General features: G+C 40.5%; 1 protein-coding gene across 1 annotated transcript in view; it reads left to right on the plus strand.

The window, feature by feature from the left end:
* The window catches only part of CUBN (cubilin), a 273,447-nt gene that overhangs the window by 198,521 nt on the left and 56,449 nt on the right, over nucleotides 1-18,477 (plus strand). Inside the window, exons 51-56 of the mRNA XM_007460874.1 lie at nucleotides 176-325; nucleotides 2,159-2,280; nucleotides 2,829-3,054; nucleotides 4,515-4,702; nucleotides 10,225-10,381; nucleotides 11,799-11,948. Of these exons, the coding sequence (XP_007460936.1) occupies nucleotides 176-325; nucleotides 2,159-2,280; nucleotides 2,829-3,054; nucleotides 4,515-4,702; nucleotides 10,225-10,381; nucleotides 11,799-11,948 (993 nt within the window). The remainder of the gene's footprint in view (nucleotides 1-175; nucleotides 326-2,158; nucleotides 2,281-2,828; nucleotides 3,055-4,514; nucleotides 4,703-10,224; nucleotides 10,382-11,798; nucleotides 11,949-18,477) is intronic.

The raw sequence follows: 18,477 nt of genomic DNA on the forward strand, positions 1-18,477 counted from the left end.
TGTAGTTGAGAAAGATAGAAAGGAGATTTGTGAAATGTCTGCTATTAAACCAGAATTTAAATGTGCATCAGTGTAATAGCTTAAATTTTTTAAAATTATTTGTTCCTACTGAATTCACTGGATATATTTTTCAAAAGATATATATATGGTGACACTGGTGTGTTATTCTGCTCAGGTAATGCTGATGGGCTTCCGATATGGAGACTTTGTGGAGCTTCAGAACCTAGGATGCCACTGGTTATACCTTATCCTCAGGTATGGATACACTTTGTCACCAATGAACGTATAGAACATGTTGGATTCCATGCACAGTATTCCTTTACAGGTAAGACTTCTGATAAGCTCTCCAACGCTGGCAATAACATAATACATAAATTTTTTAATGACATTTTCCATAAAGATCTTGCATATATTTTGTTAGATGTATTTCTAGGTTTATTTATTGGTTTTGTTGGTAGTGTCAATGAGTCATTTTTAATTATACTTTCTAGCTGGCTGTTGCCTATATCTAGGAATTTTAAAATTTTAATACATCAATCTTTAGCCCACAGATCTTGCTAGACTCTCATTAGTTTTAGTATTTTGTCTATAAATTACCTCTGGTTTTTCTGTGTAAACAATCATATCTTCTGCAAATTGATAGCAATTTTTCTCTTTCAATCCCAATTCTTGATTCCTTTTTCTTGTCTTATTTCACTAGCTAAGGCCACCATCATAATGTCAAATGCAAGGGATGACAGCATCTTGTTTCTGACCTTAATGTGAATGCCTGTAACATTTCATTGTTAAATATACTGGTTTCTTGTAGGTTTCCAAGAAGTACTCCTTATCACATTAAAGGAAGTCTCTTCAATTCATGGTGTACAAAAAGTTTTGTTTTTTTTTTGTTTTTTTTTTTTTTACTGTCAGATTTTGGCAAATGTGTTTTCTGCATCTATTGAGATGATCCTATTTTTTCCTACTTTAATGTATTAATGTGAAAAATTGTATTAAAAGATTTTTCTCTTGTTAAACCATCCTTTCATTTATGGGATAGACCCTACTTGGCCATCATGAATATTTTGGACATATTACTAAACATAATTTGCTAATGTTTTGTGCTAGATTTGTATCTGTGACATTCAGTTTGTACCTGAAAATTCAGCCCAAGACAGACAGTACTCCTCCTTGCTGCTTCTCTGGGCCATTAGAGTTTTTCTAGTCCATTTCATTAATATGGCAGTCCTTTTAGATTCCGAACTTTATGTAAAAGCCCTTGCTTTTGTGGAGGTCCAAGGCCATATGTTCTCTTTTTGCCTGATCATCAAACCTCAAACCGCAACTCCTGGGGCCCACATCTTGATTCTATATACTCTTAGACCGACACACTCTCAGTTTAAGATACCCTTTGGAATTTGAGTACATTTATTGTTTATAGTTCTTAGAGATCTCCTTTCTTTCCATTAAGTTGGGCTATGAATCAAATATATTTTGGTTATAATTTTATTTAACATTTCTTTGTGTTATAACCAAATGGTTGGTTGGAGAAAAGAGTGAGATTGATTATCTATTCAGTCAACCATGTTGCCAGCTGGTTTTTCTTTATCAGATTGAAAGAAAAGAGTCAGATTTCAGGAAGCAGTATTATTTGTGTGGAACATCAGACCATACCATGCTTTAGAAATGTATCCATGTTTCAACTTGCTATACTAATGTACACTTTGATAGCTGATTACAGTATATGTGCTTGCTGTCGAACAGCAAAGTCTCTAGTCATGGTACTCATCATATTCTTCAAGCTTACATTTATTTTCACAGGCCTAGTGTTTTTAAGAAAGGCAATGTCCTTTCCTTTGTCCCTAGTGCATTTACTGTCAGTTCTGTGCTCACCCAATTATTCTCCATTTATGGTTCAGATAATCTTCCTTCTCCTTTGTATCAAACTTGAGCCTTCCTTCACTGTGTGATTCCATTTGATTAGCACTATATGGGATTCTGTTTATTTCTAATCTTCCATCTAGTTTTACTTTGTGCTTTCATACAATTTCATCTATTTATTCATTTATTGTCCTTTTTTTAAATCATAAAGTACGATGGCTATAAGTAGTATTTACTTTGGCTTTACAGAATTTGGTGGTTTTTTTCCTTTCTTATTTAGAAGTTTACAATCTAATTTCAGACTGTGGTGGAGTACAGATAGGTGAGAGTGGAGTGATCTCAAGCCCCAACTATCCAGCCTCTTACGACAGTTTGACTCACTGTTCTTGGTTGTTGGAAGCCCCACAAGGCCACACCATCACTGTGAGTTTTGATTAGTGGGTAAAATAATTCTGAAATTATACAGCAAAAGTACCATGTCCTGTGTGGAAACAGAGTTCTTTTAATAAGCAAGTGATTAGAATAGGCTTTGATCCAGGTCATCTTCTCCCTAAAATTCTCTGATTAGCGTATATACATTGGCATCTACAAGTTTACAACTAATGAAGAATGAAATATCTTTCATTCTGTTTCAAGCACAGGAGAAACTCTCTATGGAAGACAGTTCCCCATCCAGAAAAGAGATGTATTTATGTTCTTGATACAAGTTGCCATCCCAGCCCAGGGGGACTGAGGATGACCCTAATGACTCCCGTTCTGGGAGAAATATCCCTTCTCAAAATTTCCAAGAGAAACTTCAATAAGAAAAAAATAGAGGAGGACAAGGGAGAATGAAATAAGAGACATAAATACAAAGTTATATAAATTAAAACAAAATAAAAGGGTGTGTAAGGACTTCAGTCGAACTCTACGTAGATAGGCTCACTTAACAGCTCAGAGTGTTTCCTCATTTCTTCCCTTTTCTCCTGCAGCTGACATTCAGTGATTTTGACATTGAAGCCCATTCAACCTGTGCTTGGGATGCTGTCACAGTCAGAAACGGTGGTTCCCCCGGATCACCCATCATAGGACACTACTGTGGAAGTTCAAACCCCAGGACAATCCAGTCGGGTTCCAACCAGCTGGTGGTGATTTTTAACACGGACCATTCGGTGCAAAATGGTGGCTTTTATGCTACATGGAACACAGAGACTTTGGGTAAAAGGAAGAAACATTCTCTGCGCTTACTGTCTTTTTATCATCAATGTATTTTTAAAATTCATTAACTAGCCCAACAAGTATACATTTTGTACCTACTCTCTGTCAGGCTCAATTCTAAATGTTTACACATGACATCTCATGAAGCAACCTTGTAAGGAAGACACAGTATCAGTGCACATTTTCTCCACTTGCATGGGTGGAAACAGGAGAAATGGGTGGATAATTTGCCCAGCTCGTGGAGCTGACGATCAGCGTAGTCAAGATTTGAATGAAGACAGCAGAGCCCGGAAACTTTGATCTTAATACTTCACCGTGCTGTCTCCACAGGCAAAGGGCCATGGTACAACTAGGGAATCACAAGTAGTAGAAAATATGTGTTGGAATCACAAGTAGTTTAACATATTTGGACCATGGAGGCAGAATGCTGAGTGGTGAGCTGAGGGCAGGAAAATAAGTAGTCCACATCCTGGAGAGCCTTGGCTTCTATATTATCCCTCGAGCAGTGGGGAGCTATTTGAAGAGTTCTGAGCAGCAAAGTGACAAGATAAGATTTGTGACTTAGAATGAATGCTCTGTATGGGGCAAAACATGATCGATTCTATTTCAAAAGATTACTTGTTGTGCCTGCAAACTATGACATTTCACGGAAATTTCATTTCATGGAAATTCCCAGAAAGTATAAGCCTTGCATTGGACACTTTTGTCAGGATCTCATCATACTCTTGCAACATCACACAGGGCAGTTATTTCTAGAAGAGTCAGGGTGTCTGGGGAGCTCTCCTAGTGCTGCTGAAGCAGAGGGGAGCTGAGATGAACCACAGGTTTTCCAAGGGTTTAAAAGCAAAAGATACAGGGAATACTTTTTTTTCTTTTGCCATCTCTTAAGAACATACTTTAATATTACAGAACAGTTCTAGATTTTTCTTTCTTTCAATCCCTGTAATTTATTGTTCATCCATCGGCATTTCAATATGAATGAACCAGGTTGCATAATGGAAGATTTTCCCCTCCTCAAAATCCTTTTCTCCCGTCCAGGATGTTAGTGTAAAATTGCAGATGAGTATAGACTTGTATTCTCATGTGTTAGTGGCAATAAAATAAAAAGCTTGAGATTGTTGGGCCACAAATACTACATAGCCTCAAGGGGAGTAAAAATTATTGCTCTTGTTTGAAGACAGGATAGAAGTCTGTCCTCTTCACGGCAAGGATTCATGGTCTCAGGCGAGTTCAGTATAGGTGTAACGAAACAGTAAGAGCTGTAGCCTCCTGTGCCTTCAGTGACCTTCCATTTGCTGAGAGTCCTTGTTGTGGACCTGCCCCGAAGGTCAGAGACTCATATGTAAGGAAAGATGCACTGATATCTCACATTTAGAAATGTGTCCTCTCCAGAAGTCTTCAATTACCAAAATTGTTATTTTCATCACAAGGTAATGACTTTTTCCATGACAATGTTTCAGGTTGTGGTGGAATGCTTCATTTAGACAACGGTACAATCAGATCCCCCCACTGGCCTCAGAATTTTCCCGAGAACGTCAGATGTTCCTGGACAGTCATTACTCACCAAAGTAAACACTTGGAACTCAGCTTTGACAACAACTTCCTCATCCCCAGTGGGGACGGACAGTGTCGGAACAGCTTTGTGAAGGTCAGTGCACTTGTATATTTAATTGGAGCCAAGCTGGTTGCAGGAACATAAACGTTTAGACTAGAAATGACTCACTGCCTCTCAAAGGAGGGGAAGGACAGTTTTGCTGCTTGGATTCTTGAATGAAACAGTGAGAAACCTCAGCCACTAGGAGTTAAATTTGGACCACAACGCACATTGCCCTGTGACTTCCATCCGCTAATACGTAAACAAAGACACTTAATTTAGGAGATTGTCTCGCCTTACTAAATTCTCAGGAGCATTTACGGTTCTTCCTTTCTACAGAAACTAAAGAGAGAAGGGCAGATTTCTTTCTTCCTCTCTCTCTCTCTCTCTCTCTCTCTCTCTCTCTCTCTCTCTTTCTTTCTTTCTTTCTTTCCTCCTTCCTCCCTCCCTCCCTCCCTCCCTCTCTCTCTCTCTTTCTTTCTTGTTTTCTCTTTCTTTTCTTTTTTCTTTCTTTCTAATAGACCCTCAAGGACAAAATGAATCAAAGTCACCATGACAGGCAACATTTAGAGCATCCTATAAAAATTGCAGAAGGCTAGACATGCACTAGTGCCAGCCTTCACCTGAGCCTTAAACGCCCACAAGCTGACCAGACCGTGAGGGACCCATCCATGTAAAATCATGACCATGGGTCAGTCAGTAAGGCTCTCTTCCTCTCCAGTTGTAAATACTGCTCCTGTGGCACTGACATCACTATTCATTAACTTATGACCGTGATAACTGTATTACAAATTCATTCCATCTGTGCTATTTTATATCTCATGTTCTATCGCTAAGAGGACATACTCCTTTTAGGGGAAAGAACATTCGCCTGGACTCCGCATCTCTTGCATTTACCACCTGAATGTTCCTCTATGAGCCAATTACACATTTGGGCTTTAAATTACTCAGCTGTAAAATGAAGAGAGTAATTCCTACTTTAGTAGAACTGTTTTAAGCATTAGAGGTAACATGATATAATAACATAAATAGTGCTCAGTACTTGGAATATAAAACCACCTAATGAGTAGAAGTGGATTGTATTGTCGATGTTGTTATTATTTTGCATAATCTCTCAAATTATGTTTTATATCTAACTGATCCATGCATGCTGTTTCAATAAAAATCCTAGACTTGTATATAATACATGTAAAACAAAACATCGTATACACTTTTCCTAATTGCTTTTTTCATGAAACAAATGAACTCTCTCAGGAATTGAGTCAACATCAAATATATAGACAAAGTAAAGTCTTTCAAGTTCTTCAGTTGTAAAAATGGAATGTGAAAAGTTATTCAGTCCCGTTTCTCCTCTGGATGGAATGGGAATCCCTCTGACGGCAGGCAAGGCTGAACCACTGGCGGGTGGGATCCATCTGGAACTCTGACAAAACTCAGTGGCCTGGGAAACACACTCTTTCGCTGCTGGGCCTGAGACTCCAGTTTTTGCCAAGAGATACTGAGGTGGGTAAACAAGACAGGCAAGAGGGGCCCAGCTCCAGCAAGCAGCCCTTAACCTCAAACCTTATACAAAAATTCACTCAAAATAGGGCTTCCCTGGTGGCACAGTGGTTGAGAGTCCGCCTGCCGATGCAGGGGACGCGGGTTCGTGCCCTGGTCCGGGAAGATCCCACATGCCGCGGAGTGGCTGGGTGGCTGGGCCCGTGAGCCATGGCCGCTGAGCCTGCGTGTCCGGAGCCTGTGCTCTGCAATAGGAGAGGCCGCAACGGTGAGAGGCCCGCGTACTGCAAAAAAAAAAAAAAAAAGGCCCGCGTACTTAAAAAAAAAAAAAAAAAACTCAAAATAGACCATTAACCTAAATATAAATATACAGCTATAAACTTTGAGGAGAAAAAGAACAGAAAATCTTTGGGACCTAGAGATAGATGAAAAGTTCTTAGACTAAACATCAAAAGAATAATCCGTAAAAGGAAAAATTAATAAATTTTACCATATCAAAATTAAAAATATTTTCCTCTGTAAAGAGATGAAAAGACAAGCTACAAACTGGGAGAAAAGATTTCCAAAGCACTTACCTGACAACAGACTACTATCTAAAGTATAGACAGAACTCTCACACCCAACAGTAAAAATACAGAGTCCAACTAGAATATGGGCAAAAGATATGAACAGATATTTCACCGAAGAGGATATTCGGGTGGTGAATAAACATACGAAAAGATGTTCAACATCACTATACAGCCATTAGGAAAAATGAGACTTAAAACCACAATGATTGCCACACACCTGTCAGACTGCCCAGAATAAAAACAGCGACAGCACCGAATCCTGCCAAGCCTGCAGCGAAGCTGTATCACTTATTCATTGCCAGTGGGAACGTAAAATGGCACACCACTCTGAAAAATAGTTTGGCAGTTTCTTATAAAACTAAACGTGCACTTACCATAAGATCCAGCAAGTATACTCCTGGGCATTTATCCCAGAGTAATGTAAACTATGTCTGCACAAAAACCTGTGCACACATGTTCATAGCAGCTTTATAGGCAGTAGACGAAGACTGCACATGTCCTTCAACAGGTGAATAGTTCAGTGAACTCTGGTACCTCCGTACCGTGGAGTACAACTCCTCGGTAGAAATAAACTTTTGACAGGCTAACGATCTGAACAAATCACCAGGGAATTAAACCAAGTGAAAAAAGCCAATCCCGAAAGGTTACATACTCTATTGTTCCATTTACATAATATTTTTAAAATGACAATGCTTAGAAACGGAGGACAGACTACCAGAGGTTAGCAAGATGTGAGTGTGGGAATGAGTCGTGTGTGGCTATAAAAGGGCAACTCTAGGGAACCTTGGTGTTGGAGCTGCTTGGTGTCTTGAATGTGGTGGTATAAGCTTGTATGTAACCGAATACACACACACGTGCGTGAGCCTGGGAAACTGAGTAAGATGGGTCGACTGTGTCAAGTCAGCGTCCTGGTTGTGATATTATATTACAGTTTTACAAGCTGTCGTTGTTGGAGGAATCTGGGAAATGGGTACAGGGGATTTCTCTGTATCTTACAACTGCGTGTGAATCTGCAGATACTCAGTAAACGTTCTTTTTAAATTGCTTGAGTGATAAAATGTCACCTGAAGCCAGGCTGAATTGTACAAACCTTAAGAAACGTCAAAGTTTTTGACAGTTTTGTAACATTTTGTAGGTCCAATATCATTTAAATGAGTTCTAGATCCTAGAACCAATGAAATGAGATCTTGACTGACAGGTATTGATGAATATGTAACAACTCTTTACCATTATTATCATTATAACACCCGTGTTCTTGAGCCACAAGGTAGAGATGTCAGATCCATAATTAATGGCTTCAGCAAAGTATAAGGCCGTGAGCATTCTTGAAGTTCTTTGTTAAAGAACTGGAGATTCTATCCTAAAAGTTTTAGCTCTTATCACTTCACCTCTTGAGTGATGTTTGTAAAAATAGCATATGCAGATCTCTCTCTCAGTAAGTCATGTTTACAATTTAACAGAATGTGGTTAGAAAACTTCTGTATTTAAAGGCAGGGGGTCCGGGGACATAAAGGGGATATTAGGGAAAATAGGGGGTGTGCACTTCTTTCCTGACCTTTTTGTTGTTGTTGTTTGTTTTATTTTGTTTTTTTGCGGTACACGAGCCTCTCACTGCTGTGGCCGCTCCCGTTGCGGAGCACAGGCTCCGGATGCACAGGCTCAGCGGCCATGGCGCACGGGCCCAGCCGCTCCACGGCATGTGGGATCTTCCTGGACCGGGGCACGAACCCGTGACCCCTGCATCGGCAGGCGGACTCCCAACCACTGCGCCACCAGGGAAGCCCCCCTGACCTTTCTTTAATCTTTTGATTTGGCAGAATATCTTTGCTTTTGTTCCAGTCCCAGGCACCTCCCATATCTCATAAATGGCAAATATAACTGGACTTCAGTAAGATGATTAACAGCAGGATTCGCAGTGTTTGAGAATCAATTGAAATGATACGACTTTAAAGAGCTGATGGTGCCCTGAACTGGCGTTACCTCACACCTCTTCCCCTGCGCTGATTTGCTAATAGAAACGTTTGTAACGGCTTGGTGTGTGATTGCTTTGTTTGAGGAATAGTCCTGAGAGTGATATGTTCAGAATGAGTAATTTGATGTGAAGGGAATGTTGAACAGTTAAGTAAGACTAATCCAAACCCAATTACCTTCTTGCCTTCCCGGGCTAGATAATTCTTAGTTGGGGGTTTGGCGAGGGGCATCATAGGGCACGCAGCAGCACCGCTGGCTCCTGCCCACTACGTGCCACGCCCACACCAAATGTGACAATTGAAAACACTGGCAGACATCACCAAATGCCCCCAGGAAGGGCAAAATTGCTCCCGGTTGAGACTCACTGGTTAAACAAGTTTAACCGTCCTTTCCCCCCAATAATGTGCATTTATTACCTAATACCACTATTTTCCTTGAGTGACTCAACACTGTAGATACCATGATCTCTTGCCTGAACTACTGCACAGCCTCCTGGCTGATCTCCCAGCATCCTCTCTTTTCCTTCTCATCTCCGCTTTGAGCTTCAAGCCTCCTGGAGGCCCCTTGCCACGTTCAGGATGTGACCCGGACCCCTGACATGCCACGGGGCTTGCGCTGACTGCAGCCCCGCCTCACTCCTGACTCAGGTTTCGCTCTGTTTGAACTAGCCCTGCCCCTTCCTGCCCCTGGGGCTTCTTCCGGCCTCTCTTGAAGTCAGGCAAAGCCCTTCCAACACACTCTGCAGCTCCACAGCAGCTCCTTTCACAGTTGGAATTTGCATTTAAACGTGATTCTATGATTAATATCCTTCCCTAGGCTGGTCTAGGATTGTTTTGATCAAAGTTGGGATTTTGATCCTCACAATCTGTTCCCCAGCAGCTATTTCTCAAATGAGCGTATCATCATTTGCTTCTTGTAAAGTGGCCAGGGTCTACCTGGGAGTTGGTGACGCAGTCTTTAGTGAATTGCAGAGAGACTGAATCTCATCCTTTCTTCAAAATGAACCTTAAAATTCAACAGTGCCAGGAAGTCTTCCATGATTTATCCCAATTCATGCCAATTACATGTAGACCTGGAATTCATATCCACTTTCTTCCCATGGGCTTCTTGCTTGGTAAATCTTCTCTACTTGCAACGCACAATTTGCCAGCCATCCAGGACAAATGGTAAACCCCACAGTAGCACACATGCTGCTCTGTTTCCCCCGGCACGTAGCAAGTTGAGCTAGATCAGGTCAACTAGGAAAAAGCAAGAGGAAACTGGGTAGTGATTGAGGGTTGTTTTTTTGTTTTTTTAAATCACTGCCCAGATACACAAAAATGAACAGTCTCCTTGCAAGAGTCATGAGTGGGCTATACTATAAAAAAGCAGCCTAAAGAAATGGTTCTCAAAAGAAAATATTGCAGATTTGTGTGTTTTATTTACTATTATGTTTAGTCTGTATACACCTGAGTGCTATTATTTTCCAGCCTGAGCACAAATTAAACATTGACGAGGGAAAACCTGGAGCGCTAAGTCATGTTTCTGGTTTGCCAGGTGTGGGCAGGCACTCAGGAGGCCGACCAGGCCCTGTTAGCCTCGAGCTGCGGGAACGTGGCCCCGGGTCCCGTCATCACACCCAGAAACGCCTTCACTGCTGTGTTCCAGTCTCAGGAGGTCCCAGCTCAGGGCTTCTCTGCATCCTTCGTTAGCCGTAAGTAGCACTGAAAACCAAACCCAGGGGGCCTTGGAAGGCAGGCTTGGGGAGAAGTGGTCTGCTCCAGGGTTGGCTGGTCTGGAGGTCCATGGGGAAGGTCTGGGTGGGCCAGCTAATCCTGAGTGCACCCTTCCTTCCAGATCAGCAAGAATGGAACTGAATCCGACCGTAGGTCAGTAGAGAAATGATGTAGAAGGCCTGAGTGCCCGTCACTAATGTCTGAAATTAACCCTAAAATCTGCACCGGAGCAGGAATTGGGCAGAAGCCCAGGAGGCTGTAATTAGTAGACAATCAGCAGGCCGGGCCTGAAGCGCATTGCCTGCCTGCCTGCCTGGAACTCACCTGGGGCTGTATAAACACGGTCTTCCCCCCAGGCCTATGGGAATGCAGAACTTCCCTGGCTAGGGACTTACCTGTGTGAGCTCTCACCCAGGGGATTCTCACGCTCAGTCAACCTTGGGGGCTGCTTTCTTCGGGTTTTCCCCTTCCTTCTCTGATGACTATCACCAGGTAGAAGAGTGGGACATGTAGTTTTCAAGTCTGACACACAGTGGTGTGTGTGCTTGTTGGCTGAATTAAATCAAGTAGCAACTATTTGCAAGCCACTGTTTAGGAAAAAGTTTGACGAAAGGAATCAGAGGAAATAATGCAGTGAACAGGTATTTCAGACATGAACAAGTGGGTGGTGTAAAGGCAGTAACAAAAGACCACCGCAGACCTAATTTTAGGTCTTCACTTGGTTCGTTGTGTCTGTGTATGTGTGTGTTTTAATATCAGTTTAAAAGGATACTGATATTTTCTATCTATGTGATAGGGAGTGTGTGGATTAACTAGTTAGTGCTTAGATAAAAACAAATGTCATTTTAGTGGTAAAAAGGTAGTTCTCTTCATTTCTGACACCTGGGAATCATGTGAGACTTTTGAATCGGGATTAGTAAATTCAACCATTTTTATAAAGCAGGTATTAGTTATATAGCCATATTACAATGGTAATGAAAAGAACATATTTTTCTATAATATAATAAGATGTTTTAAAACTGTTAAGTGCATTGGTCTGGTACAGATCACTTTTCGTTAGTTTTATTTCTTTAGCTACATGAATCCTCTTCCATCTTTGCTAAGTTATTCTTCCTTAAATATCTTAAAATTAAGTGATTTGCAATGGATTTGTGGTAAAATTTCTACTTAGCCCAAAACTCTGCATCATTTTTCTAAAAACTATATAATATTCTGATTTTGCATATTTATTTTTAAATCAGAGCTCCATTCTTTTAGTTATTGTTACTTCCATTTGGAGTAGCTCAGAGAATATGTTTCTAGAGAGCTTAGGAAAGTTGAGGCTTTCCCTCACTGATAAAGAGATGCTGTCTGGGAGAACAAATGTTCTAATAGTGGCTTTTTCTTCCCACTTAGGATGTGGAAGGAACTTCACTAATCCTTCAGGTTACATTGTTTCTCCAAACTACCCAAAGCAATATGACAACAACATGAACTGCACCTACATCATAGAGGCCAGTCCTCTGTCCCTGGTCCTCTTGACTTTTGTGTCTTTCCATCTGGAAGGTAAGTTTATTCTTATCTAAGTTACAATTGGTTCTTAATAAATGAATGAGTGATAAGCGGAGGCAGAGATTGTCTAAAATCACCATTTGAGGAACATATTAAAAATGTTGCAGAGTGGAGTTGATGTAAACTTGATTAAAACTCCATCCAGTATTTTAAGAACACAAGTATCATCCTATACATTCCATCCAGAGGTTAAAAAATAATGCAAGAGCTTTAAGAACATGAGCATCACGTAAACAGCCTAAAGAAAATAAGTCTGAAATCTATTACATGTTAATCATAGTTTCTCATTTATTCATTTGCATTTATTCTACACATGTACAGGTGCCTTCACACAGTCACACACACACACACACACACACACACACACACACACACACTATAAACTAGCAAGAGAAGCTTCACTTCTGAGTCAAAGCAGGTGCTCCATAAATGTTGAGTGAATGAATTAATAAAATTAATAAATATTTGTGTTCTACTTTCATTAAATGTGACGGTGGGATACTCTCTCATCTTCTCTTTCATTTTCATCTTCATCAGTACCACAGGGACTGGGAAATCCCTAACCACAGTGCCCCTCCGGGTTCATTCCCTGCCTGTTGGTGAAGGGGACAGTGGAGCTGCTGGTCTGGGCTGGGTTCTGACTACACTGGACACAGCTCGATGTTTACCCAGGTGGTATCATATGGCAGAGAAAAGTTCCCTTCAAGTGGATGGGCATCTCCAACCACTCAGTCATTTTAATATTTTTCACGAATTGACTTTTCATTTCTAAATTACAGTTAACCTGTACGTTTGCCAAGCTTCATCTGCCCAACCAAAATTTCTTTCTATCTGGGTTGGTCTCCCATGGCAGTGAAAAGTTAAACTTAGCAAAGTGTTCTACAATATTCAGCATCCAGGAAATTTATGTTTCATAAAAATAAAAATGACACATCATCAGTACTCATAGGTTGATGAATTATACAAAGTCTCTCTCACTGGAAGCACTTTCTGTGACCTCCTTTTCCTACATCTCTACATATTGTAGTTTTTGGAATGTGTTTGCTGGAAAATGCCAGGTATGAACTGATGTTTGTCACTGTACGAATGCACTATGAGGTAAAGTATAATCTTCTCAGCATTTGCTAACACAAAATTCCAGCAATATAAGAAGATGTTCATGATATGTAAAGTATTAAGGGAAGGTAAAACAGTTTATAGAAGAGATCCTATTTTTTTATTTAAAATAAACTGTGTGAATAAAATCTGCAAGATTAACTGGTAGTTAAAGAGTTGTTACTACCGTGTCATAGATTTATAGGTGATATTTATTTTCTTCTTTATATCTTTTCTATTATCTTATAGTTAAGGGAATGCTATTTTATTGTATTTTTTTATTTTAATTTTTATTGAAGTATAGTTGGTTTACAATGTTGTGTTAGTTTCAGGTGTACAGCACAGTGATTCAGTTATACATACAGATATCTATTCTTTTTCAGATTCTTTTGCCTTTTAGGTTATTACAGAATATTGAGTACAGTTCCCTGTGCTATATGGTAGGCCCTGTTGGTTACCTGTTTTATATACAGTAGTGTGTATATGTTACTCCCGAACTCCTAATTTATCCCTCCCCCGACTTTTCCCTTTTGGTAACCCTAAGTTTGTTTTCTCTGTCTCTGAGTCTGTCTCTGTTTTGTAAATAAGTTCATTTGTGTTAATTTTTACATTCCACGTCTAAGTGCTGCCATATGATATTTGTCTTGCTCTGTCTGACTTACTTCATTTAGTATGATAGTCTCTAGGTCCATCCATATTGCTGCAAATGGCAGTATTTCATTCTTTCTTTATGGCTGAGTAATATTCCAGTGTGTGTGTGTGTGTGTGTCTGTATATCTCACATCTTCTTTACCCATTCATCTGTCAGTGGACCTATAGGGTGCTTCCATGTCTTGACTGTTGTAAATAGTGCTGCAATGAACATTGGGGTGCATGTATCTTTTCAAATTATAGTTTTCTCCAGGAACTATATGCCCAGGAGTGGGATCCGTGGATCATATGGTAACTCTATTTTTAGTTTTTTAAGGAACCGCCGTACTGTTCTCCATAGTGGCTGCACCAATTTACATTTCCACCAACAGTGTAGGAGGGTTCCCTGTTTTCGACACCCTCTCAAACATTATTATTTGTAGACTTTTTGATGATGGCCATTCTGACCAATGTGAGGTGATACCTCATGGTGGTTTTGAATCACATTTCTCTAATAATTATCGATGTTGAGCAGTTTTTCAAGTGCCTATTGGCCATTTGTATGTCTTCATTGGGGCAATCTCTGTTTAGGTCTTCTTCCCATTTTTTGATTGGGGTGTTTGTTTTTTGATATTGAGTGAAAAAGTTATCTTAATAGCAGGGGAAAAACATGTGGCTTGGATTGTGCATTTATATGTGCATTTGTCCTCACTAAATTGCATAAACACAAGAATATCATATGCCAATATTATTTAGACTGAAAAAGGAGATGCTGGTGAATGTACTATATAATATAGCCACAGAAAGCACTGCCTATACCAATGGTACATGTATTATTAGAAGGGAACCTATACTGACACCGCACAGTAGCTCCCTGAGTTTAGTTGACAGGTGGGGTAAAGGGGCGAGCATACTCTAGACTACCTGACCTGGGGTGGGGTAGGGCAGGCGCAGTATTTTAGGACCAGTCTCAATGCCAGATTGGCCACTTACTAGTCACATGACTTTGTACAAATTACTTAATCTGGTAATCACTATAATTTTTACAAAAGTATTGATATAAAATAGTAGCTGTGAAAGTCAGATCATGCCCGTAGAAACATACCTTGTGAACCATTGTTTTGTTATTTTTGCTGCCACCAGTCAGGATCTCCAGACACGCCCTTTAACACAAGTCGACCAAACACAAGAAGACCAAAAGAATGTCAGTACTGGGACTTCCCTGGCGGGTGGTCCAGTGGTTAGGATTCCACCCTTCCACTGCAGTGGGCATGGGTTCCATCCCTGGTCGGGGCCTGAGAGTGTTAGTACTCTTAGGAGGAGGCCATGGGTTTGTAAGTATTGGATCAGTCTGGGTGACAGCAGAGCAGACAAGTGAAATTTCCCCGGGGCAGAGAATGGGAGGAGCCCCAGCAAGAAGACAGCATCCCAGACAGGAGGCAGCAAAAGAGCATTTCCTTTTTTGTTTTTTGTTTTTTTTTTGCGGTACGCGGGCCTCTCACTGCTGTGGCCTCTCCCGTTGCGGAGCACAGGCTCTGGACGCGCAGGCTCAGCGCCATGGCTCATGGGCCTAGCCGCTCCGCGGCATGTGGGATCTTCCTGGACCGGGGCACGAACCCGCGTCCCCTGAATCAGCAGGTGGACTCTCAACCACTGCGCCACCGGGGAAGCCCTTAAGTGATTTCTTTTTACTAATGGATTTGCTCGTTCTCACCTAGTTGAAGAGACTGATCTTTTTATAAGATAATATCCTTATGATAATATCTTGTGAAATTTCCAGTGTTACATGTACTCAGCATTTTCAAACTGCTAAGCGAGTATTTTCTGGCTTAGATTAAATGAATCATGATGACTGCTAAAAAGGGCAACATTAATCAGATTTATTTTGTGGTTAGATTCTTATCACTAATCATGTTAGTGCCGATGTTCATGGAATACCATCAGCAAGTTAGAGATCCACTAGCTACAGTAAAAATCACCTTCCACCCCTTAAGTGAGCCTGAGGAATTCCTGTGCAGTGTACTGTGATAAAACTGAGTGAGAGTAGCTCTCAAGAAAAATCACAGCCTGTCTGCAGGAGCGTTGGTCTTCCTAGCTGCCATAGGCCATAGACCTGTTTCTGAGAGATTCTGTCCAAATGACTAAGTATTTCTGAGCCCAAGCGGCCAGCAGACCCTGCGTTGACCTGGGTGGAGATGAAAGTTCTGGATCTGCCTTTTGTGGTGGGCCATTGGCACAAAAGGTGGATTTAGCAAGAAGAAGATGGACTGATCCCGGCTACAGAATACTAGAGGGAAACACGCTTGTCCATACACTGTGTTTACTGAACACTGACAACTGGTTAGGAAAGGTTTTACTATTCAGGCTAGTTTATTGGTTATTGACCTACACACTGGTGCTCTTCCTGCAGAGAAGTTACAAATGTTCAGTGACCTACTTTCCACTAAATAAGTTGCTCTGAAATTATGTTACGGTATTTTATGTTGGCCTAAGTTTCTCTTTCTCCTTATTATTACATTTCCAATGCTAGTCATTCGATGAAATACAGATGTATGTTTCCTATATAATCCCTACTGAACTATAAAAATTTCAGGGAAATCAAAAGTCATAGAAGAAAATTCCATTTGAACGTTTACAAGACTTTTTTAAGTTACCTCAAGACTAAAATGGCTCTTGGTATTCTTAACAGCGTCTTCCAAAGTTGTGAAATAAAATAGAGATTTGACAAATTCAAAATGTTACTTTGGTCAAAAACAAAATGGCAAAAATAGACAAAATATAAGGAGAAAGCATGAGGGAGAAACCATCAGTGTTTCCAAAGTACTTATTTTGGAATCAGATGTCATCAAATAAATACTCATTTTATTTTCCCAAATATTGAACAATCTAAAAGTATATTTTTCTGTTTTCATTATTCATGTGGCCAAGTAGATGCCTCCAAGTTACTGGGAGGATTATAGGTCTTTTTTTCTTTTTTTTTTTTTACTTTATAGATAAAGAAAACATTTAACAGATGAGGTAACCTAAGACAAGCCAGTGCCTTCTGTGCCTTGATTTTGCTCACATTAAAATTGGGTAATGGGGCTTCCCTGGTGGCACAGGGGTTAAGAATCCGCCTGCCAATGCAGGTGACACGGGTTCGAGCCCTGGTCCAGGAAGATCCCACATGCCATGGAGCAACTAAGCCCGTGTGCCACAACTACTGAGCCTGTGCTGTAGAGCCTGCATGCTGCAGCTACTGAGCCTGCGTACCACAACTGTTGAGCCCGCGTGCCTAGAGCCCGTGCTCCACAACGAGAGAAGCCACTGCAATGAGAAGTCCACGCACCGCAACGAAGAGTAGCCCCCACTCGCCGCAACTAGAGAAAGCCCGCGCCCAGCGACGAAGACCCAATGCAGCCAAAAATAAATAAATAAATTTATTTTTAAAAATTTGGGTAATAACATTGACTCCCCCTGGTGATAATGAGGGGTTTAGAATTCTTAACTAAAAAATCCTACATCTAGGCAAATTCTAAACTCAGTTTTTCTCAGACCCAGAGTATCTCTTGATAAGAATTGGATAGAGAGTAGTCCCTTGGCACAGAAAATGGGCGAGAACCAATGCAAATGCATTTTGTTTACTGTCCTCTAGAGATGGCCTCAAAGGCCCTGAGAGGAATAGGGCTAGATTTCCAGAGCAGCCGCATGGCAAGTCCTACGTAATATTTGCCTGAATTCTCCTTCGTTAACTTAAAAGTCCTGGTTTACAGGGTACGCTTAATATAAAGCTAAAAAGAAAAAAGGAAGAAAATTTTGTTTTAGATATTTTTTTCCTTTTGCCCTTTTTTCCCACCAAGAAACATGATAACTGAGTTTTGGAGGTCTTAGTTCACATTTCCTGTCCATTTAATCTGAGTTTTTTTTGTTTTTTTTTAAGTGGCATTATGCAGCTACTTACCATTTCTTTTCTTTGCTTCCTCAGTTGTTTCTCAAGAAATCAGAACGTAGGCCCATTTTGCAGTCCATTATTTTAGAAAGCACTGGGCAATGGTTCTTTTGAAATAGTTCTTATTGATATTTTATTCAAATTGGCCAAGCCCCAGAGGAGACGATTTAGTTGTGTGAGATTCCTTGCTTGCCTGTGTTATAATACAAGACCTTGGCTTTCACACTCTGCGGAGCTTAGTTCTATAAGAGTACCTGCTTCTCTCTCTCAGGGAATCATCCTCTACTGGGGAGTCCAGTCTCCAAGCTACTCAGAGCTGCCCCCCAATTCACATCCCTCTCCCTAGAACCCTTTGCTATTTTACTGAAAGGGCTTTATCATATCTGCAATATTAAAATATTTCAACCAAAAGGATTTCCCGCTATTTCTAGTCCTCTGGCATCTTTGCCTCTCCATCTATGACTCTGAAGGAAAAGTGCAGTCGGAATCTAAATTCCACAAGTTTACATTATTTGCTGAATTGCTCATCCTTGGCTTCCCTTTCAATTCTCTCCAAGTTCTTGGAATCATGATGAAACCCAGAATCGAACATTGCTCTCTGTAATGAAGATATGTGAATAATGTGATAAAAATTATTTTTCACTATGTTGGATACAACCTTACCCATTTAAAATAATAAATGTGTCTTACAGTTTTTCAGAAGGATGGAAGATAGTCATAAAAACAAATCATGGAGGATTATTTTACACCTCTGAGATTTCAATAGTAAATATTCATCAAATCAGTTACTGAAGATAGGATTAAGAATGACTGTAGCCGCTTGTCCCATGACGTCCATGGAGAAAGTATCATTCAATTTCAGGGTACCGC

The sequence above is a fragment of the Lipotes vexillifer genome, unplaced genomic scaffold (genome assembly GCF_000442215.2).
Source record: "Lipotes vexillifer unplaced genomic scaffold, Lipotes_vexillifer_v1.1 scaffold534, whole genome shotgun sequence".
In the NCBI taxonomy this organism is placed as follows: domain Eukaryota; kingdom Metazoa; phylum Chordata; class Mammalia; order Artiodactyla; family Lipotidae; genus Lipotes; species Lipotes vexillifer.